At 42.1% G+C, this 19,542-nt stretch overlaps 2 protein-coding genes across 6 annotated transcripts in view; one reads left to right on the top strand and one right to left on the bottom strand.

The window, feature by feature from the left end:
- Positions 1-2,986: 2,986 nt before the first annotated feature.
- On the top strand, positions 2,987-8,627 carry lamp1b (lysosomal associated membrane protein 1b). The gene is made up of 6 exons (XM_056433021.1): positions 2,987-3,313; positions 3,665-3,843; positions 3,953-4,081; positions 6,027-6,093; positions 6,617-6,784; positions 6,871-8,627. Exons 1-6 carry the CDS (start codon positions 3,253-3,255, stop codon positions 7,008-7,010), a joined length of 744 nt encoding a protein of 247 aa, XP_056288996.1. The 5' UTR covers positions 2,987-3,252; the 3' UTR covers positions 7,011-8,627.
- Positions 8,628-9,659: 1,032 nt separating this feature from the next.
- The window catches only part of LOC130205519 (growth hormone-regulated TBC protein 1-A-like), a 158,349-nt gene continuing 148,466 nt past the window's right edge, over positions 9,660-19,542 (bottom strand). The window contains exons 2-10 of one of the 5 annotated variants that reach the window (XM_056432970.1): positions 16,924-17,217; positions 14,772-14,900; positions 14,172-14,317; positions 13,345-13,503; positions 12,924-13,048; positions 12,592-12,688; positions 11,600-11,772; positions 11,331-11,516; positions 9,660-10,999 (exon numbers count right to left, since the gene is read on the bottom strand). In XM_056432970.1, coding sequence (XP_056288945.1) covers positions 10,898-10,999; positions 11,331-11,516; positions 11,600-11,772; positions 12,592-12,688; positions 12,924-13,048; positions 13,345-13,503; positions 14,172-14,317; positions 14,772-14,827 — 1,044 coding nt within the window. In that variant the 5' untranslated portion in view covers positions 14,828-14,900; positions 16,924-17,217 and the 3' untranslated portion in view covers positions 9,660-10,897. The other 4 variants (XM_056432941.1, XM_056432960.1, XM_056432950.1 and 1 more) reach the window with 4 other exon arrangements.

The following is a 19,542-nucleotide window of genomic DNA, read 5'->3' as shown; positions in this document are numbered from 1 at the left end:
TTTCCCCCAAAATGTGTCCCGCCCGGCTAATCTGAGCATCACTGATACACTCCTCTGGCTCTGATCGCCCTCTAGATTAGAACACGTTTACATCAACAATCAAATGTCTCAAATGGACCCGCACAGTTGTTCCCTCTGTTCAACAAGCAGTAGAAATAAATGACTAAATGGTTATAACACACTGCAATGTAGTTAAACGCATTCAGAAGACACAATTTTAGCACACTCAGCACTTTATTTTCACTTTAACCTGCTGGAAATTTACTTTGGTCACTGCCTTGTGTATATATTTTGTTTCCTCTGTATATGTAGTATTTTAGTATTGGTATTTAGTATCGTTATTGAGTTTTATTTGTATCTTTTATTTGTATCATTTATTTTTATTTTTATTAATGCTCTAATGTGCACCCGCTGCTGTGATCATGAAATGCCCCCACTGTGGGACTAATAAAGGATTATTTTGTTTTATATTATCTTATTTTATCTTATTTAAGTGTTTCATTGTGAGTTCCTTTACATTTTTAAACATGAATTAACTACCAGTACATGTTTTAAAGATACTGTTCATTATGCTACATTACAGTATATGCTGTGTCATCAAACTTACTTTACACAACCTCTTATTAATAATAGTGGCTAAAAACAAAAGTAAACCTTTAATGTCTTTATATCTTCTCACATCTACATTATAGTGTGTTATGCAGTTATTTGTGCTTATATTGGTTATACTAAAGTAGGGTTAAATAAATAGTTTGTATTATAAATTGTGAAATTAGTCGTACTAGAGCTTATATAATAGACGACAAAGTAATATTATAGGTAATTGTGATACTTTATAACCTTTTAGAGGTACATTGCATCAAGTTTACAAGCTACTCACAGGGATGAACACACTTTGAGACTGCAGCGTGTCACAGGCCTGGATTGAAATGTGGCATGAAGTCTAAACCGCAGGTTATCATGAAATCAGATGCAATCGGTTGTGAGGTATACAAAACGCTGAGTGTATCAGCAAAAAGATTGATTTTACATTTGCAGCATGGTAACAGTTTGTTTAAGTAAGTGTTAAAAAGGTGAGAAGATGAGTTGACCCCCATGAAACTTAAATGTGCGTGTGTGTCTGTGTAAAGGAAGAGGTTACCGAGATGAGACCTCTGCACTTTGCGGAGAGTTGTGTCCGTCTCCGGTTGCATAATCACACTGATCTGTGACAGAGACGGTTGAACCTTGAGGTAAGAGGTCAGGTGAAGTTGCAGAGAGCAGACTTCATGTTTACATGTGTGTGTAAAAGTTTCAGGGGCTTCTGACTGAGGTCTGACCTCGGGGGCCTTTAATAAGACGCCCACCTTGAAGCTCCTGGCTGCTGTGAGTAAATCAGATCAACCAAGAGGGCGTCATTGTCCTTGAAACTAACGATAATGTATGGATATAATACATATATAATCTTAAATACCTTGCTATAATGAACTGGTATGTAACACAATAGATAAAGTATTAAAAACACGCTGAGAAGCAAGAACCTGAAGAATTGCTGTAAATGAAGAATAATAATAAAAATGTCTGTTTGTCCCCAAAAATCCTCTCGATCTGAAATTGGTTGCACTTTTTCTTTAACGTCAGCATTTTAAAATCGTACTTAAAGAAACAGTGTGTATCATTTAGGGATCTATTGACATGAATAGAATATTAAATTAAGAAGTGTGTTTATATTTTGCGTATAATAGACTTGTGTTTTTTCAGAGACACTTCAGATCTCCTGAAAACCTCAACGGACACATTTCTGGGTGTGTCTCTAAAATCAAAAGACAATTTTCAGAAAAGTTCCCCTCTGTTGCAATTTTCAACCTCACTGCTCAATGTCACCACCTTCTACATCCTTAACCTTGAAGTAAAAAGACAGTCTTTAAAATAGCAGATTAAACGGAGGAGTACTCATTTAAGTGGCGTGGACTGACATTTAATCTGTGACATTATTAGATTAATTGATGCATCAGTTGGAGCGGTGTTGTACTGCTGACCGAGGTGGAGTTAATTTTTATTTATTTACATATAAGCGGCAGCTTGTCAGTTTTGACCTAAGGTAAATCTGTTTTGGATTAATTGGTGACACAATCAATAAAAGGCCTTGAACGATTATCCAAATGAAACCATGTGAGATGTTTACAGTTTCAAGCAGAGCTGCTAACAACTACTAAACATCTGAAACATGACAAAGAGATCCAGATGATGATTAATAGCAAGACACAATTTTTGGGAGGCACTCATATTTTAGAGACATTCTTTTTTTTCCTTTATGAAAAATCTTCATCTGAAAGGTTATTACTAACTGCTTGTGTGGTGTTAAATAACTGAATAAAGTATAAGTATAAAGTATAAGTACTCAAGTAATGCACATCCAATTGCGTATTAAGCACAGTACACACATCGTGTACTGTGACGTCACTGGAGTAAGGCATGTTAGTGTCGTAACTCGTAAATACATGTTTTAACTAGAATGGGCACTCGGTAGAGCGCATACCTTCACATATCACAAGATTGGGCATTGAATTATGAACATTTTGGCATTAGTTGCATGCCAATTGGATACAAATTGACCACGCTATGGTAAAAAGAAGATTTTGACCTTTCCATGACCTTGACCTTTGACCCGATTGATCCCAAAATCTAATCAAATGGTCCCCGGATAATAACCAATCATCGCACCAAATGTCATGCGATTCGGTTTAAAACTTTTGTTGTTATGCGAATAACACACATACAAACAAATAAATAATTAAATAAATACACGGCGATCAAAACATAACCTTTCGCATTTTAAATGCGAAGGTAATAAATAAATAAATACACGGCGATCAAAACATAACCTTCCGCATTTTCAATGCGAAGGTAATGAGCAGGGCGCGCGCGCGCGTGTGTGTTTGCGTCTGCTGCTCAGCACGTGACTTCCTGGGTGTTTCTTAAAGCCGCGTCACGTGATCGCGCTGTGGATAACGTGCGAGAAGACGAGCTGAATTACCCCTCACGTCTCGGAGAGGCAAACATGACCCGTTAGAAGTCGTCAGCCGAACCGGTCGTGGGTGTTTTTTGTCGGACAGCGGCCCTTCGTCATCTCAACTGTTCAGAGCGCGTGACTCGTATTTATCTCCCCGCCGCCGTTACGGTGACGTTAGCAGAACTTAGCATAACAGCTAACAGCAGCTAGCCACGCGAGCTAACTGTCGTTGTGAGGACCCGAGAGCAACCGGAGAAAACATGACGCGCGTCGGCGGCGTCCAGTCGTGGTGCCTGGGAGTGACGTTACAGCTGGTGTTAGGTGAGTCGCCACCGGGTTTATCACCAGGAGTTACCCGTTACCGAAGGTCACAGACAAACCGACATCACGCCGTCCGAGTCCAGTCTGTTGGGTTCAGGGCTGGAGGAACGTCTCCTCCGCCATCACGACCGGTCGTAGTCCAGGTGGGAGAGAGCAGGATCAAGAGGGAAACATGGAAAGAATAATCTTGTGTCTTATTTAAAATAGAGATTTCAAATCTGAGGTGGTATCTGTGGTACCTGATGTGACTCAATCATTTACTTATTTGGCCATTTAGAAGTGTTTGATTTAGTTGGTTATGATCCTATTTATTTGATATTCACTAGACTCACAACTGAATACTTTTTGCAGCTGTCGTCCTGCACCAGGGCTTCGCCACAGTTGCCCCGCCCACGACTGCGCCGCACAAAGACCCCGGAAGACCTGAGGAAGGACACTACACGGTCACCAGAAGCAACGGTACTGCCTGTTTACTGGCATCCATGGGTCTCCAGCTCAACATCTCCTTCAACTCTCTCTCCCAAAATAAGGTGCCTAAATATAAATCCCCAAACGGCTGTCTGAATGTAGTTGGAGCTAAAAAATACAGACGCATAAACAAGTTTGAAATGCTAAATGTGAACTCTTATTCATTTACAGACAGTGCAGGATGTTGTGAACCTTCAGCCCAATTTGACAAAGACCTCTGGATCGTGTGACTCGGACAGAGCCTCCCTGCAGCTCTCAACAGATGCAGAGAAGACCAACCTCACCTTTACCTTCACTCTGGTGAGTTACTGTGGTTCTTTCTCATTTCCTTATTCCGTGCAATCTCGATTCCTCTGTCCTCTAGTAAATGATTCTGACTCGTGACCCCCCGACTCAATCTTAGTGACTTTATCTTAAAATACATCCCAGTTCCTAAAATGCATCTCTAATACAGAGAAAGCTTGTCGGAGGAGCTACGAGTGAGTACGGTGCTTTCAGCACATGTAAACCAATAGAAGTGTTTTGACAAATGTAACTATTTATTTAAGATGATTTGCGCCTTTCACCTAATACTTGGGGTTTTTAAACTGACTGTAGATCAGTGGTTCTAAATCTTTTTCTGTCGCGCCCCACAAAATTACACTAAATATCTTTTCAAAACGATAACGTGCAACCGATGCAAAACTAAATTAGTGCAGATATGTGTGAGGCATCAAGTTGTATCAGAATTTGTTTAAATTCCCTCAGATTCTCAAAGGAATCAACATTCTTGATCAAGTCTCCTGACCCACATCTCAGCTTCAGTGAAACCTGGTCTGCAGCTGAGGAAGCTGCTGCTCTCTGCCTGAAAGATGAAGATTTAATTAACTCAGCTTTCCAAATATGTCACTGAGATAGGCCAATTTCATCAAATTATTCACCAGAAAACTTACCTGCAAGTTAATAATTATAATTTAATACATTTGACTCCAAAAAGTATATTAAATAAAATAAATGATAAACAGAGTCCACCTCCTCTTTGCAGAATAATATGTGTACAAATTCAATTGTACTGTCCTGTATGACGCATGTCATCATATGATGGATTTCCTCTCTGAGTTCAAAGACTCGTGACAACACGTTTCCTCCTGGGAGCCACCGAGCTTCACGTGAAGCAGCTGAAGGCTCCCGTCTCCTCAGAGTGAAAACGGTGGTGCTTTCAGGGACCTTGTTTTATGAAACTGACCACGCTGACTCAATCGGTTTAACCCTCGTGTAGTTCATGGCGCTTCTGTGTGACAGTGTGTCCATGCACATTTAAAGAGAACCTCTTTATCAGGGCCTACCAGCCATTCCTTTTCCCTGCCACGGTCTGCGCCATCTGTGCAGAAACACACACAACTCCAGGGTTTTTCCTGGGTCAAAATGGGTCTTCGGTGCTCCCAAAGAAATGTTTTGGTCTATATTACCATGTCACCGTAATTAGCAGACATCTATGTATTTCTTTTTCTTTTTTTCACATAAATAATGGAGGCAATGCTTGAGGAAATCATTTTGCTTCCACTTTAGATTAAAATAGATAGGCTAATAGATTGACAATGACAATAGTCCAGGTGTGTCCAGGTGTGTTTGTGCACTGTTGAGTGATCAGCAGCTGGCCGCTCTGTCCATTCACCTCACAGTCTCGTATTGATCAGACAAGAAGACACGCTTATCAACTCGATTACTATTGATCAAAACAGAACGAGGGTTCGGCTGTAGCCTACTTGAAACATACTATTGAGAACATATTCGCTGACATGCACGTGATGAACACAGTTTTTTTTTTTTCCATCATCATCTTTTTTTGCCTTAGGTGCTCGGGATTTGTCATAGGCGTTCGGGAAAACGCCTTAGGCGCGCGCCCACATTTTCTCGATGCAGGAAAAACCCTGAACTCTCCCATTGCATAACCGTAACGTAAACATTTACACATACTTTTGTAATGTGTGAAGTTCTCCGCACTGCCCCCCCCCCCCTTCCCCCCCGTAGCGTGTGAATTTAATTAGGAAGTATATCTCTTGTCACGAACACCGCGATGCTCATCTGATGGTGATCATAAAATCCAGCGGTATAACTAAACGATGGACAGCTGATGCAGCGGCCACATATTCAATTAACAACGCATGTACACACAACTTGTACTTCATGACATCGCCACTAGGTGGCAGATGGAGCTCGAGCTAAACTCTCTTCACTTGCTGACTTTCTTGCTGTTTCTCTCCAGAATACCACGTCCAATAAGTACCACCTGAGTGAAGTGTCTCTGTCAGCAGACTGGCCAGACATGAAAGGTGAGCATCGGACCACCCTGTTTCCATGGTAACTACCGTATGGGGTTACATTGTTTACATGCAAGCTCTCACATGTTACCGATGCATATTTTTGTTTTGGAAATTGAGTCAGAGGCCTAAATTAATCGGTTCCACCTCCACGGCTCACGTTGACTCGCGTTATCTCTCTTTTAAAATGTATACAAAACAGGTTATTATATGTTTATACAGTAAACCTAATGAGGGAAGCCTTTTTGGGATGGTTACAGCCGTAGTCATAAATATTTTACTCTTAAAAAAAAAAAAAAAAAAAAAAGGAGTATCCACTGTGTGGTTTCTTTGTCGTCGAAATGTAACTGAATAGTTTTATTTATGGACGCAATTACGGTTGAAAATCAGCTGACGTAAAAAAAAAAATGTAATCCTGTCTACCGTCGTCCTTCTCTAAATGTATTCTCAATCTGTTCTCCCTCTCCTCATTTAGTATCTCGTCTGCATTACTTTTGTTTGACTTCTCTTCCCCGGTAATCCCGCCCTGCTGTAGAGCCCTTGTCAGCCAATAACTCCGGTCTGGACGAGCTGCGGGGCACCTTCGGGTTCTCGTACATGTGCCACGAGAAGCAAACTCTGCGCTTGGCCCCGGATTGGTCCGTCAACACCTTCCAGCTGCAGGTGCAGCCATTCGGCCTCACCGGAGATCAGTTCGGAGCAGGTAAACGCGCCGTCTGGTCGAAGCGATATGAAATGAATCCGCGTTCTCACTTTAACTCGTCCCCTCTGGCGCTTTCCCCCTCTCAGCCGAGGTATGCCAGTTGGATGAGGACGACATGTTGATCCCCATCATAGTCGGAGCAGCTTTAGCCGGTCTCGTCCTCATCGTGCTCTTGGCTTACTTCATCGGTCGGAAGAGGAGCCAAGCTGGATACCAGACCATCTGAGGTCACGCGGCGCTCTCATCTTCCCGGAGGCCAGTGCGAGCTATCCCACCCTTTAAGATTAACCACTGTTTTATGAGACTTAACCACCCTGTCCCTGTATCGCCCTTCATCCTCCTTCATCTCTGTGTGTGTGCTGTTCTTTGCCCTCATCAGTAACACTAGTCGTTATCACTTTGAGGAGGTTGATAGGCTCTTTCTGAACTGAGGGGCTTTGTTTGGAGATTGTGATGAAATGAGGGGGGGAAGAAACCTACTGGTACTAAGTGACTGGGGGGGTGGATGTTGAGCAGAGTCCACGAAAGTTCTCCAATTGTAGTATTTATGATTTCTGTGAAAGGAATTTTGAGGGACTGTGTGATTTGAGAGGAAAGCTACCGTCGCATTACTTATTGCTCACGGGCTTTTGGGCGGCGGCTATTTTGTGGTCTTTCCCTAAATGAGGTTTGCTATTGTGAAGGGAATCATTTTGTCTGTTACTTAATCCACTTTAGAAAGTAAAGATGTGTTTTTTATTTAGTTTTTGTTTTTGCAACTCAACATTCAGCCCAAGTTTGCCGAATTTCTGTTTATGACTAAAATCACAGGAACCTAAATCCTGGCGTCCACTATGGAGTCGAGATGCATTTAGCAATGTCTTTAGTTCTGTGGGATTAGTGTTGCTGTGTCCCTCTTCAAGGTACTCGACTCATTGCACAAGCAGTTTTCAACTCTAAGATAATTGTGTTTTGGCCTTTTCACTTAATTTATGGGAAATGTGCTCATTTGATTTCTCGCTGAGGGTTTGTTGAGCAGATATTCGCCAACAGTATTCTACACTCAGCTGGCTGTTAACTTGGCACAAAGACTAACAGTCACTGATGTACATGTTGTATTTTGTTAGTTTAATCTGTACAAAGGCTGAAGTTGAACCACTTTGTACGCATTGGGAGTTGCTGACGGCCATGTTTTAGCCAGTCTTTACGCTGAGCTAACTGTCTCCTGGCTGTCTTGTCATAATTTCCGTAGAGACACGAGTAACCCTTTTATCAGCTTTCATCAATGTTCTCCAATTCTCGGCACACCTGAATTTCCCAAAATGTCAAATGACATGATTGGTGGTCGTAGCCCCTCTCTGGGACTCTGTTACAATGTTTGCACAAAACGGGAGTTGCAATCAAACCATCTTAAAAAACTTCAGTTTGCGTCGGTGGATGAAAAAGCTCAGGGCGCCACTGTAAAGTGTAATAATCTGTAAGTGTTAAAAATCCACTGGGTGGTTTTGTTCTTTCCCCCTGAATGTGGCCCCTCTCGGGGTTTTGCTTGCTGAAGGGGAGAACATTGCACAGAAGTTTCTCAAATGGCTTCCTGTCGGGATTAAAGAGGCCAAAATAATCTGGTCAGTATTCATCAGTGCCTTCCCAGCTGTAACCAACTGGGATGAAAGTAAAGCCAATACCACAGAGGTACTCACTCCCTGACGCCGTGTGCTGCCACATAACCTTCCTTTACCGTTGCATTGTTTGTTTTTAATATGTTTTATCCTCCCTGATCTAAATGTCCATGTGATTTAATCATGTTTGAATTTATTTAGTTTCAGCAGTTTTCTAAAAGAGCGGTCAATAAAAGTGAATGAACCAGCCTGTTTGACTGTTTGTTCGGCCTGCATACGGCTCGTCGGCTGTCCGACCGGTTCCTGCTTTGTTTGGACTCCATAGCGTGAAGGTACACGGTCACAATGCATTTTAAATTCAATTCTGGAAATGCGTTGTAGTTTTAGCTGCTTTTTCTTCTTTTTTCTGTATCAAATGCCTAATTACATTATTGTAAAAAGAATAAATGTACTATTTAATATATATATTAATAATAAATGTAGTCTTTGAAAAAGTACATAATTCTTTTACAGAACATTTATTATATATATAAATTTACTTTAAATTTTTTTTACAAGTTTATATCAGGCATGAGAATCCCTCACCTTTCGGCGAAATTCGCCGTTTTGAAACCAAAATAGGTGACTGACGTGAATCGTGTAGATCCGAAGAGTTTTTGTTTTGGGGGAAGGGGGGGGGGTCAATTGGCCGGCCGGCGTTTATGAGATTGGAGTGGGACACGGAGAAAATGTGGAGTGGTGCTTTTCGCAATAGAACATCTTTGATGGGCACGTGTCGCGTCTCGGCCAATCAGCGTCAAGATGTCTTCAGCGTTTGGTGGTTTAGGTTAGCTTGAATGTTAGCCCGCTATCTGCTGCTGTCACGCTGCACGGTGGAGCGATGCTAACAAAGTACCCGTACGTTAAGAGCGATGTGATTTAGCATATTTTTAGTATCGATACTTCATTAAAAGAGCGATCAGAGCGCACGCGCTGCTCCGTGTCGAGCTGTCTGCGCACACTACGCAGCGAGTGCCGTTAAGTGGCGGAATTTTCGGCTTTAAAAATAAAAATTAAAAAAGATGCCAGAAGTGAAATGTTTAAGTTCAGTCTGTAAAGTTCTGTTACCGTAACTCTCCAGCTGCTCATCCTGATGAACTCTGTATCATCTGGTCAGATACAGACTAACAGTCTCATAGTGATAATCAATGCTATGATGGCTCCATGTAGTTTCATTAATATCTTGTAGGCTAATACTAATAATACTGCCATTTGTTAAGTGTTGAAAAGTTGGTAAAAGTGAACCATACAGATATTTTATTTATTACTATTATAGATAAATATACCAGGATCGTATTTATGGTACTGTTTTATGGTATTGTATCAGTATCATGATATTTATGGCAGGTGTGGCATAGATTAGAACATACGTGTCAAACTCATGGCCCGCGGGCCAAATGCGGCCCGCCACGTCATTTTATGTGACGGCATTCTTGTGTCCTTAAGATTCACTTGTTGGTTCATAATTGACTGTAAAAGGGAATATTACTAAATAGTTGTGTTGTGCATACTGTGATATTCTGAACACTCAGGTTCAAACTGCAACATCTTTTCATTAAATACATTTGAGAAGTTAAAAATATCCCTCGATTTAGGTCTCAGCTTGTCATTCAGGGGTGATAGTGCGTCCCAAAGCCAGACCAGTGGAGAACCACTACCCAGACCAGTGGAGAACCACTACCCAGACCAGTGGAGAACCACCTGTCAACTGTGAAAAAGATTTTAACAAAGTTAATGTAATAATGTTTGTTTGATCTTTGATAAAGTAATGTGGGTTAAAATAAATATAATTAAATTAAATAGATGTATTGTATATATTATATGTGTGTATGTGACAGGTTTTACGTCCTGTGGGTGTGAACCACTCTACGACTATAATAACTGTTTTGTATTACTTGACACAGTTTCTGTTGTAAATGAAGGAAAGGTGTTTGACTAACTTGGTGTTTGATTGTTTTGCCCCCGGGCAACCACAATGTAACAGAACTACCACTTCTCTGTTTTGTTGCCAGAGGCAGTTTTGAGTTGAGCTCGAACACGGAAACGATTAGACCAATTATTATCTTTCTGTTAACAACAAAAGGTGAAACACAAAGTTCTGTACATTGGGACATCAGATTTTACTTCAGAAAGATAAGAGGAAGGTTTGAACAGTCATATATTCTCTTTTCTCACAGATAAATAATGTAAAAACTGAATATTTTACTTCCAAACTACTGCAAAGTAGTATAGTGCATAGTATCAGGTTTGATCTTCATCTAGAAGCTGGAATGTTCTGCAGAACGTGGACCGGGAGATGAGGTTAAAAAACAAACATAATTCTTGAGTGTGTATGAAACTGATGACTCGAGCTAATCCAAAAGCCAGCAGCGCTCCCATCGCTGGTAGAGAATTGTTCCTGATGGTACTTTCTGACCCGGGATGAACTCGGCCAGGTGAAGTAATCCAGTCAAATGGGTTGAATGACGGAGCCAAAACTTTATGGCCTTCCAGATTCTTCCGCCACTATTCGTTGTCGACATTTCTCTCTGAGCTTATCGATCGTTGCCATCGACAGGATCCCAGGTTCTGTAAAGATTTTCTGAAAACAAGAGTTTGAGAGAATGTCACCATTGACTACGGTTCAGGATTATCTCTCTTAAGACATTTACACGGCGACGCGCCGGGCCCAAACTCCTAATCTGCATGTAAACACCTCAACCATCACAAACTGGCCTCTTTATGAACACGGCTTTTCATTCCAGCGGTCTATAATCTATAAAAATGCAAGAATTATGAGCATTTTCTATGGCCCTTCCTTTATAAATGGGTTCCAGCCTTCTCACTTTGTCGTTGTGATAGTAAACTGCATATTTGGGTTCACATGTTGAAGTGTCGGTAGTTGCAGCCTTAATTCACTTTTCTCCTCGCACCTGCGTGAAGGCGTGGCAGTCTAGAGTGAAAGCTCCACAGGTGATTTGTCGGAAGCACTCGCACACGTCGCTCAAAGAGCGCGCTCGAAGGATCTCCGGCTGGTGGTGGATGATAAGAGTCAGAGCAGCGCGGAACAGAACCTTGGAGCCCTCGTAGAACAGACAATCCCACACTCGCAAAACGGTCTGCAAGAAGAAAAACAACCCAAAATGGATGTCTGTAAAAAAACCATGCTGAACTCATTTGTCTCTCCCGAACTTGGCCGTACCTCAATTGGGAGTGTGTCAATGTAGAGGCAGATGAACCAGCGGGACACCAGCAGGGTCCATATGCCGGGGTACTGGGCCATGAGCTGGCCCACTGCAGGAGCTTTAGCCTTCACCAGCTCCCCCAGAACCTCCAGGTCGGTCTTCAGGCCCATCATGGCCGGGTGGTAGAAGTCTGCACATCCACTAAGTAGATGAGTTTACTGTCTCTCTGAGTGCACCAGTCATATTGGCTGTTAACTGGCTTAGAAAAATAAATGTATCTCTAAGATCAAATCTAAATATGTCATCTTGCCGTTTGTCCTGAATCATTTGATCGGATTAATTTCAGCCTTTTATATTACAACTAGGGGCTCGAGAGCCAGAGCTATTCAACTCTTATCTCGTCATTATTACAAATATTACCTGCATATTTACGTAAGACATCAATGTCCTACACGCTGCTTCAAGTGGAACATAATAAAATAAAGTTATCGGGTCAAAGAAGTAATAAAAGAGGATCTTATGGATCTTATGTTCCTTCCTCTCATAAACAGGAACGTGTGCCTCGTGTTCAGTGACTCGGTGCTGCTGCTCCTCGTGACACACATGCTGCCTCTGGCTGAGCCCACACACTTTCTACCTCATCACGCATTATTCTGTCGTATATTTTAATGTCTATCATGTTGTTTCATTGCTTTATTTGCCATTTTTTTCGAGTTTTAATTCAATAAAGACCCCGCACCACCTCGGGTCACCAACAGCTGATTGTTGTCTGAGGAGACCTCTTCTTGGGACTTGGATCGATCACTCAGTCACTCACTCCTCACTCACTCACCACTCACTCACTCACACATAGCCTACACACCAACCAACCTCATTTTAAAATGGTACACTGACTTCAGTTACCTTGTAATGATGTAGTTAATCAAACAGAAAAACAATCATAATAAAGCCCGTAACTGTGTGTGTGTGTGTGTGAGCATTTAAAATGATAAAAAATAAAAAAAACTACCTGGGAGCATTCTGCCCAGCAACGCATCCATGAGCCAAAAGGACTTCTCCTCATCCTTGGTGATGATGACGAGGTAGCCCGCGATGAAGTTCATGCCCTGACACGAACAGAGACGGCGGTGATATAATTGACTTACTGACGCGCACGCACACGCACACGCACGCGCACACGCACACACACACACACACACACACACACACACACACACACACACACACACACACACAGGCCTTTCTGGGAAGACGTGTAACTGTACGTCTGTCATGTTTACGCTCCTCGACATGGGATCAGCCCGTCCTGTCCTCTGAGGCGAACAGGCGTGGCGTGTTCACCTGGCAGTACCCCACGGCGGGGTTGTGGTGTCCGTAGGCCAGCAGCACGTTGAACAGAGCCCTCTGCAGGCTCGGGGCCGCTTTGCCCCGGAAGAGGACGTTGTCGGGGAAGGTCCGATGCATGTCTGCCCGAACATGACAAGACGAGACTTCTTATGATAAGTTACGGCGTGAGTGCGGATCGAACAATGACTGTTCTATTCAAATGTCTCCGCACTGGTGATGCTGACACACTACCAGGACACTGGCGCCTCGGTGTCTTGGTGCGATTCTTGCACCTTCCGCCAAAAAAAGTTCCTCGTTTGTTTGTGTTTTTTTAATATGAACATTCTTTGGCAATAAACCTGTTTCTGATTCTGATTCTGATTCTGAATTGATTATTTTGGGTTAAGCATGTGTGTCAAAGGCGTTGCAGTGTCACCTGTGTGGATGCTCTCCTCCAGCCGGGTGTCGTGCTCCATGGCCAGCAGAGACTGGTAATAGCCCCGGTTGTCCTCCAGTCGCTCCTGTGCGCCGCTGGCTGCCATCCAAACCCTGGCACGGTGCTCATTGGGCACACCTTTCCGCACATACCTTTTCACTTCCCCCCCCCAAAGAAAAAAGAAGGTTTTTATCATTAACGTCACAGAACGAGAGAGACCAGTGTCGGAAATACACGATGGCAAAGGGCAAAATTGCCCCTAAGAATGATAATTTTGCCCCGATATCACCAGGAGAGGGGCACAAAATGCCCCCATAATGTCCTCTAATAATTATGATAATTTAATAGCTTTTTGTTTTGTGTCCAATATGTATTGCCTGTACTAGGTAGGTACACAAAAAGAATCAATACATATAATTTTGAATTATAAAAAAGAAAGAAATTAGTGACAATGGTTAATAGTCGTTTAAAAAATGTTATAACAAGAAATAACCACAAAGAAATAAGAATCAAATTGAATAGGATTGTCGGTTTTCCATTTTTGTTTTTGTTTAAAAAATCTAATAAAACACTTTGAATCCGTAGACTACTGCCTAATAGTCTTATTATTGCCATTTTTATGAAAATTGCTCATATACTGTAAGCCTAAATAAGTGTATTTATTACTTTTGAATAAAGGTTAAATGTTATGTCACAAGTTTCAGAAGTTGCAGACAGTGGGGGCAAAAATTGTGCCCTCAGAAAAACATTTCCTACCCTGAGAGACCCCCCCCCCCCCCCCCCCCACACACACACACACACACACTAAAGGCCCCAGAAGACGCTACCTGTCAGGTTCTTCTCAACGTGGGGTTTCTCTTGAAGGAGCTTGGACCATCTCATCGACCTCCGGTTGAGGACGGTCACGTACTCGTTCATCATCTCCTTGTAGGACTCAAAATCGTGACGCCTCTCGAAGCCATAGGGGTCGACCCTGCCGAGGTAAACATCCACACACACATGAATGACCTATAGGTGCACAATGCACACCTGTGAAGAAGCAGCTGACAGCTGGAGTCACTTTCCTCCTCCCCACCCTTCTCTCTCGCCCCAAGAGGTCGGGTTTCTGTAGCCGGGAGATCAAATGCCCCGGCCTGGATGATTACTCAGTTTAAAATGACTTTCAAGTGGGATTAGTAGGGGAGGAACGTTCAAAGCTATAAGAACAAATAACCTCAGAGGATGTATAGTCCACGTAACAACTCTTATGATATTCCACTGAGCTCGGTAGCTTTTTAATAAAAGCTTTGCATGTTTCAGCGAAACAAAAAAGTGCAAATATGAAGAGTTTGACGAGGAAAGAAGCTGATGTAAATAACAGGGAGTCAAGAATACGATTAACAACCATTACTGACAAAGAGGAAGACACAATACCAACATAAGCTCACCTTTCACTGCCTGTGTTACTCTCCTGAGGTTCACAAGCATTTCCTTTCTTTTCCATCGTGTGTCGAGCTGCAGGTAGCGGTCCACCGAGAGCTCTGAACAAGCAGCACGCAGCAGCTTATTCCATTCCTCTTCCTGTGGGAGAGATGTGTCTGCTGTCAAGGTAAATAACAAAGCGGTCTGAGTTCCAAGTGGCTCACCTTACAGACTTCTCTTGAGAGGAGGGGCCAGTTGGAGCAACGGATCCACAGGTATGGGCCTCGTTTGCATGCCAGACAATCGGAGGAAGAGAAACAGCCATGTTTGATTGTATGTCAGAAGTACACCAGGGCAAAGGGCAAAACTGCCCGTAAGAAATCAAGTTTCTCTCCTGTTATCACGAGGAGAGGGGCAACAAACTAAACACATTTCCTCTAATAATTATGATAATTGAATAGCCTTTTGTTCTTTGTTGTGTATGTCATATCTGTATTGCCTGTACTGTACACACACACAAATAAATAAATATAATTTTAAATGATAAAAAAAGAAAGAAATAAGTTATCATTTTTAATAGTTGTTTAAAAAATTTAATAACAATAAATAACCACAAAGAAATAAGAATAACATTGAATATGATTTATGTTTTCTGTTTGTTTTGTGTTCTAAGAAAACATTTTGAAGCTGTAGATGACTGGCTCATAGTCTTATTCTTGCCATTTTTATGACAATTGCTCATATACTGTGAGACTAAATAAGTAGATTTATTATTTTTGAACAAAGGTTAAATGTTATTTATTTCACAAGTTTCAAAAGTGCCCCCCAATTTCTTTTTCAATGCCCCTGGATGTCAGTCACTGGGGGCAAAAGTTGCCCCCTAAAAAATATGTAAATTTCCTACCCTGGTCACCGTGCATATTGCTGCCCGTGATTGATCAAAATAAAGTGTAAATGGTGAAATATTATTTTCTTAAAGAGTACACATCCCTCCCTCCCCTTTGAGAAATATGTGACTCTCGAAAAAAGTTCTTCACAGTCAGGAATGTGATCAAAGACTAAATCTCTTTTATAATTCTCATTTAAAGTGACTACAATCAATATGATGTGTCAATGTTTTTGCTGCCCCCAGGTGCCTTAAAATGTGCTCCCCCCCACACACACACATACAAACTGTAGAATACAAACTCAACTGTACGACTGCTATAGCCACCACATTCCCAAAGAACATGACATCATGCTGAGTGTCCATAAAGGACGTGGCCGCATGGTTCATGCTGGTCTTTGAGAACAATAAAGAAGTGAAGGGCCGACATGGACGCTGAAGCCATGAAACACTAACGTGCTTCGAGGGCCAGTGATGGGCCCTTGGGGAACCGACTGGAACATGTTCTTAAAATGGAGGCAGCAGGTCTCATTCCTCAATGATGTACACTACCATTCAAAAGTTTGGGATCACTTAGAAATGACTTTATTTTTCAAAGAAAAGCACTGTTTTTTCAATAAAGATAACATGAAATTAATCAGAAATACACTCTCTACATTGTTAATGTGGTAAATGACTATTCTAGGTGGAAGTGTCTGGTTTCTAATGAAATATCTCCATAGGTGTATAGAGGCCCTTTTCCATCAACTATCACTCCAGTGTTCTGATGGTACATTGTGTTTGCTAATCGCCTTAGAAGACTAATGTCTGATTAGAAAACCCTTGTGCAATTATGTTAGCACAGCTGAAAACAGTTATGCTGGTGATATAAGCCATACAACTGGCCTTCCTTTGAGCTTGAAGTTTGTAGAACAAAATTAATATTTCAAATATTAATCATTATTTCTAACCTTGTCAATGTCTTGACTATATTTTATATTCATTTGATAAATAAAAGTGTGATTTTTCATGGAAGACACGAAATTGTCTGGGTGATCCCAAACTTTTGAACGGTAGTGTATAAATCGTACAATCCGCTTGGCGTGCCTTCACTTGACGGCAATAATGGAGAGAATAGAGGAAACCAAGGAGACCCGGCACGTCCTCTTATTGGAACTTAACTCCTAATTTCCCTCCTATCATTTTTGCCAAGTAAACTTTAAAACCCGCTACAAGTAGTCGTGGTCTTCTGCGGACGACGAGGCATGTCGATACGAATGACACGGCTGTTGTTGGCATGAATATCACGTGACCTGCCTTGTTTTAGGAAGTATGGGATGAGGGAAGGGACTCGTTCCACTTCACAGGACGGTGATCATCATCGCACGACACACACCTCTCATGTGTCACTGGGAAGGTGCAAAACAGGAACACAACAACATCAACAACATTATTACATTACATTACATGTCATTTAGCAGACGCTTTTATCCAAAGCGACTTACAATAAGTGCATTTCAACCTAGAGTACAAACTAAGAACAACAAGAATACAGGAAGTAACATTTCCTCAACATAGTCGAACTACAAAAGTACCATAAGTAAGTGCTATCTAAGTGCCACTGAAGTGCTAATCTGTGTTTTAATCCAGATATAGTCGGAAAAGGTGTGTTTTCAGTCTCCGACGGAAGATGTAGAGACTTTCTGCTGTCCTGATGTCAGTGGGGAGCTCGTTCCACCACTGAGGAACCGGGACAGCAAACAGTCTGGATTTCGAGTGATTAGCTCGAGGTGCAGGAGTCACAAGTCGGTTGGCTGTTGCCGAGCGGAGCGAACGTGCCGGGGTGTACGGTGTGACCATATCCCGGATGTAGACGGGGCCCGATCCGTCTAGAGCACGGTACGCCAGGACCAGTGTTTTGAAGCGGATGCGAGCAGCCACCGGTAACCAGTGGAGAGAGCGGAGGAGCGGAGTGGTGTGGGTGAATTTCGCAGTAGGGGCGAGATCCCCCTAGCGACGCTGGCACTCAGTGGCACCTCAGTGGCAAGTCTGTGGCAAGTGCCGCTCGGTGCCAGTACTCAGCGACAACTCACTGGCACCTCACTGGCACCTCACTGGCACCTCACTGGCAACTCACTGGCACCTCACTGGCAACTCACTGGCACCTCACTGGCACCTCACTGGCACCTCAGTGGCAAGTCTGTGGCAAGTGCCACAGACTTGCATAGATAATGTATTTTTTTAGACTTACTTAAAATATGCAATACGATATTGCTGTACAATACTGCTGTACTATATTGAATATTGTTTTGCTACTACTACGTTTCACTTCGTAATATATAACACTTATATACCATGATATGTATAATGTACCCGCCTTTCTTTAATAATAAAAAATATATAATTTTTTTTTTTACCATGTCATACTGTTATACCTCCATGAAATTCTCCTTTGAGGAGATGCCACTGTTAGTCTAAAGTTTAAGCACTGGCACTCAGTGACACTTGCCGGCACTTGCCATCAGTTGCCAGCAGTTGCCAGCAGATGCCACTACTAGTCAAAAAGTGCCACTACTAGTTAAAAGTGCCACTACTAGTTAAAAGTGCCACTACTAGTTAAAAGTGCCACTACTAGTCAAAAAGTGCCAGCAGACGGAGGGTCGGCCGCAGTGACGAGTCTGCGACGATTTAGTGACAAGCTTCACTGAAGTGCCCAGACAGCGGAAGAAATCACTTTCATGATCACAAAATGGAGGAGCTGCGGTTTAGCTAGATAGATAGATAGCTAAAATAGCTAGATACACAGATGGATGTGTGTATATATATAAAAAAGACACTAATTAATATATATATATATATTAATTAGTGTCTTTTTGTAGACACTTACTGACAATATGCAATAAGATAGTGCTGTACATTACTGCTGTACTATATTTAATATTGTTTTGCTACTACTACGTTTCACTTCGTAATCTATTACACTTATATACCATGATATTGTAACGTCTCGGACGTTATGGCACTGATGACACGGAGACGGGACGACGTTATTAATCCTCCCTTTATTGGGCATCCACCAACACATACAGCGTGTTCCTCTCAGCTTAGCAGGTCGAAAGTCAACAACAACGGTTCCCGTCAACCACCCTTAACTCCCGTTTTCCGACAGGTTAACCGCCTCCCTCTACTCCGCCAATCACAGGCACGCCCCCTCGACCAGCATGCACGGTGCCACACTTTGATTGACAGCCACTTCACAGGGTCGCTACAACATATTACGAAGTGAAACGTAGTAGAAGCAAAACAATATTAAATATAGTACAGCAGTAATGTACAGCACTATCGCATATTGTAAGTAAGTGTCTACAAAAGACACTATATATATATATATATATCCATCTGTGTATCTAGCTATTTTAGCTATCTATCTATCTATCTATCTATCTATCTAGCTAAACCGCAGCTCCTCCATTCTGTGATCATGAAAGTGATTTCTTCCGCTGTCCGGGCACTTCAGTGAAGCTTGTCACTAAATCGTCGCAGACTCGTCACTGCGGCCGACCCTCCGTCTGCTGGCACTTTTGACTAGTAGTGGCACTTTTTAACTAGTAGTGGCACTTTTTGACTAGTAGTGGCATCTGCTGGCAACTGCTGGCAACTGATGGCAAGTGCCGGCAAGTGTCACTGAGTGCCAGTGCTTAAACTTTAGACTAACAGTGGCATCTCCTCAAAGGAGAATTTCATGGAGGTATAACAGTATGACATGGTAAAAAAAATAATTATATATTTTTTATTATTAAAGAAAGGCGGGTACATTATACATATCATGGTATATAAGTGTTATATATTACGAAGTGAAACGTAGTAGTAGCAAAACAATATTCAATATAGTACAGCAGTATTGTACAGCAATATCGTATTGCATATTTTAA

Source organism: Pseudoliparis swirei, chromosome 2, assembly GCF_029220125.1.
Source record: "Pseudoliparis swirei isolate HS2019 ecotype Mariana Trench chromosome 2, NWPU_hadal_v1, whole genome shotgun sequence".
NCBI lineage: Eukaryota > Metazoa > Chordata > Actinopteri > Perciformes > Liparidae > Pseudoliparis > Pseudoliparis swirei.
This window is presented reverse-complemented; position numbering and strand designations above follow the sequence as displayed.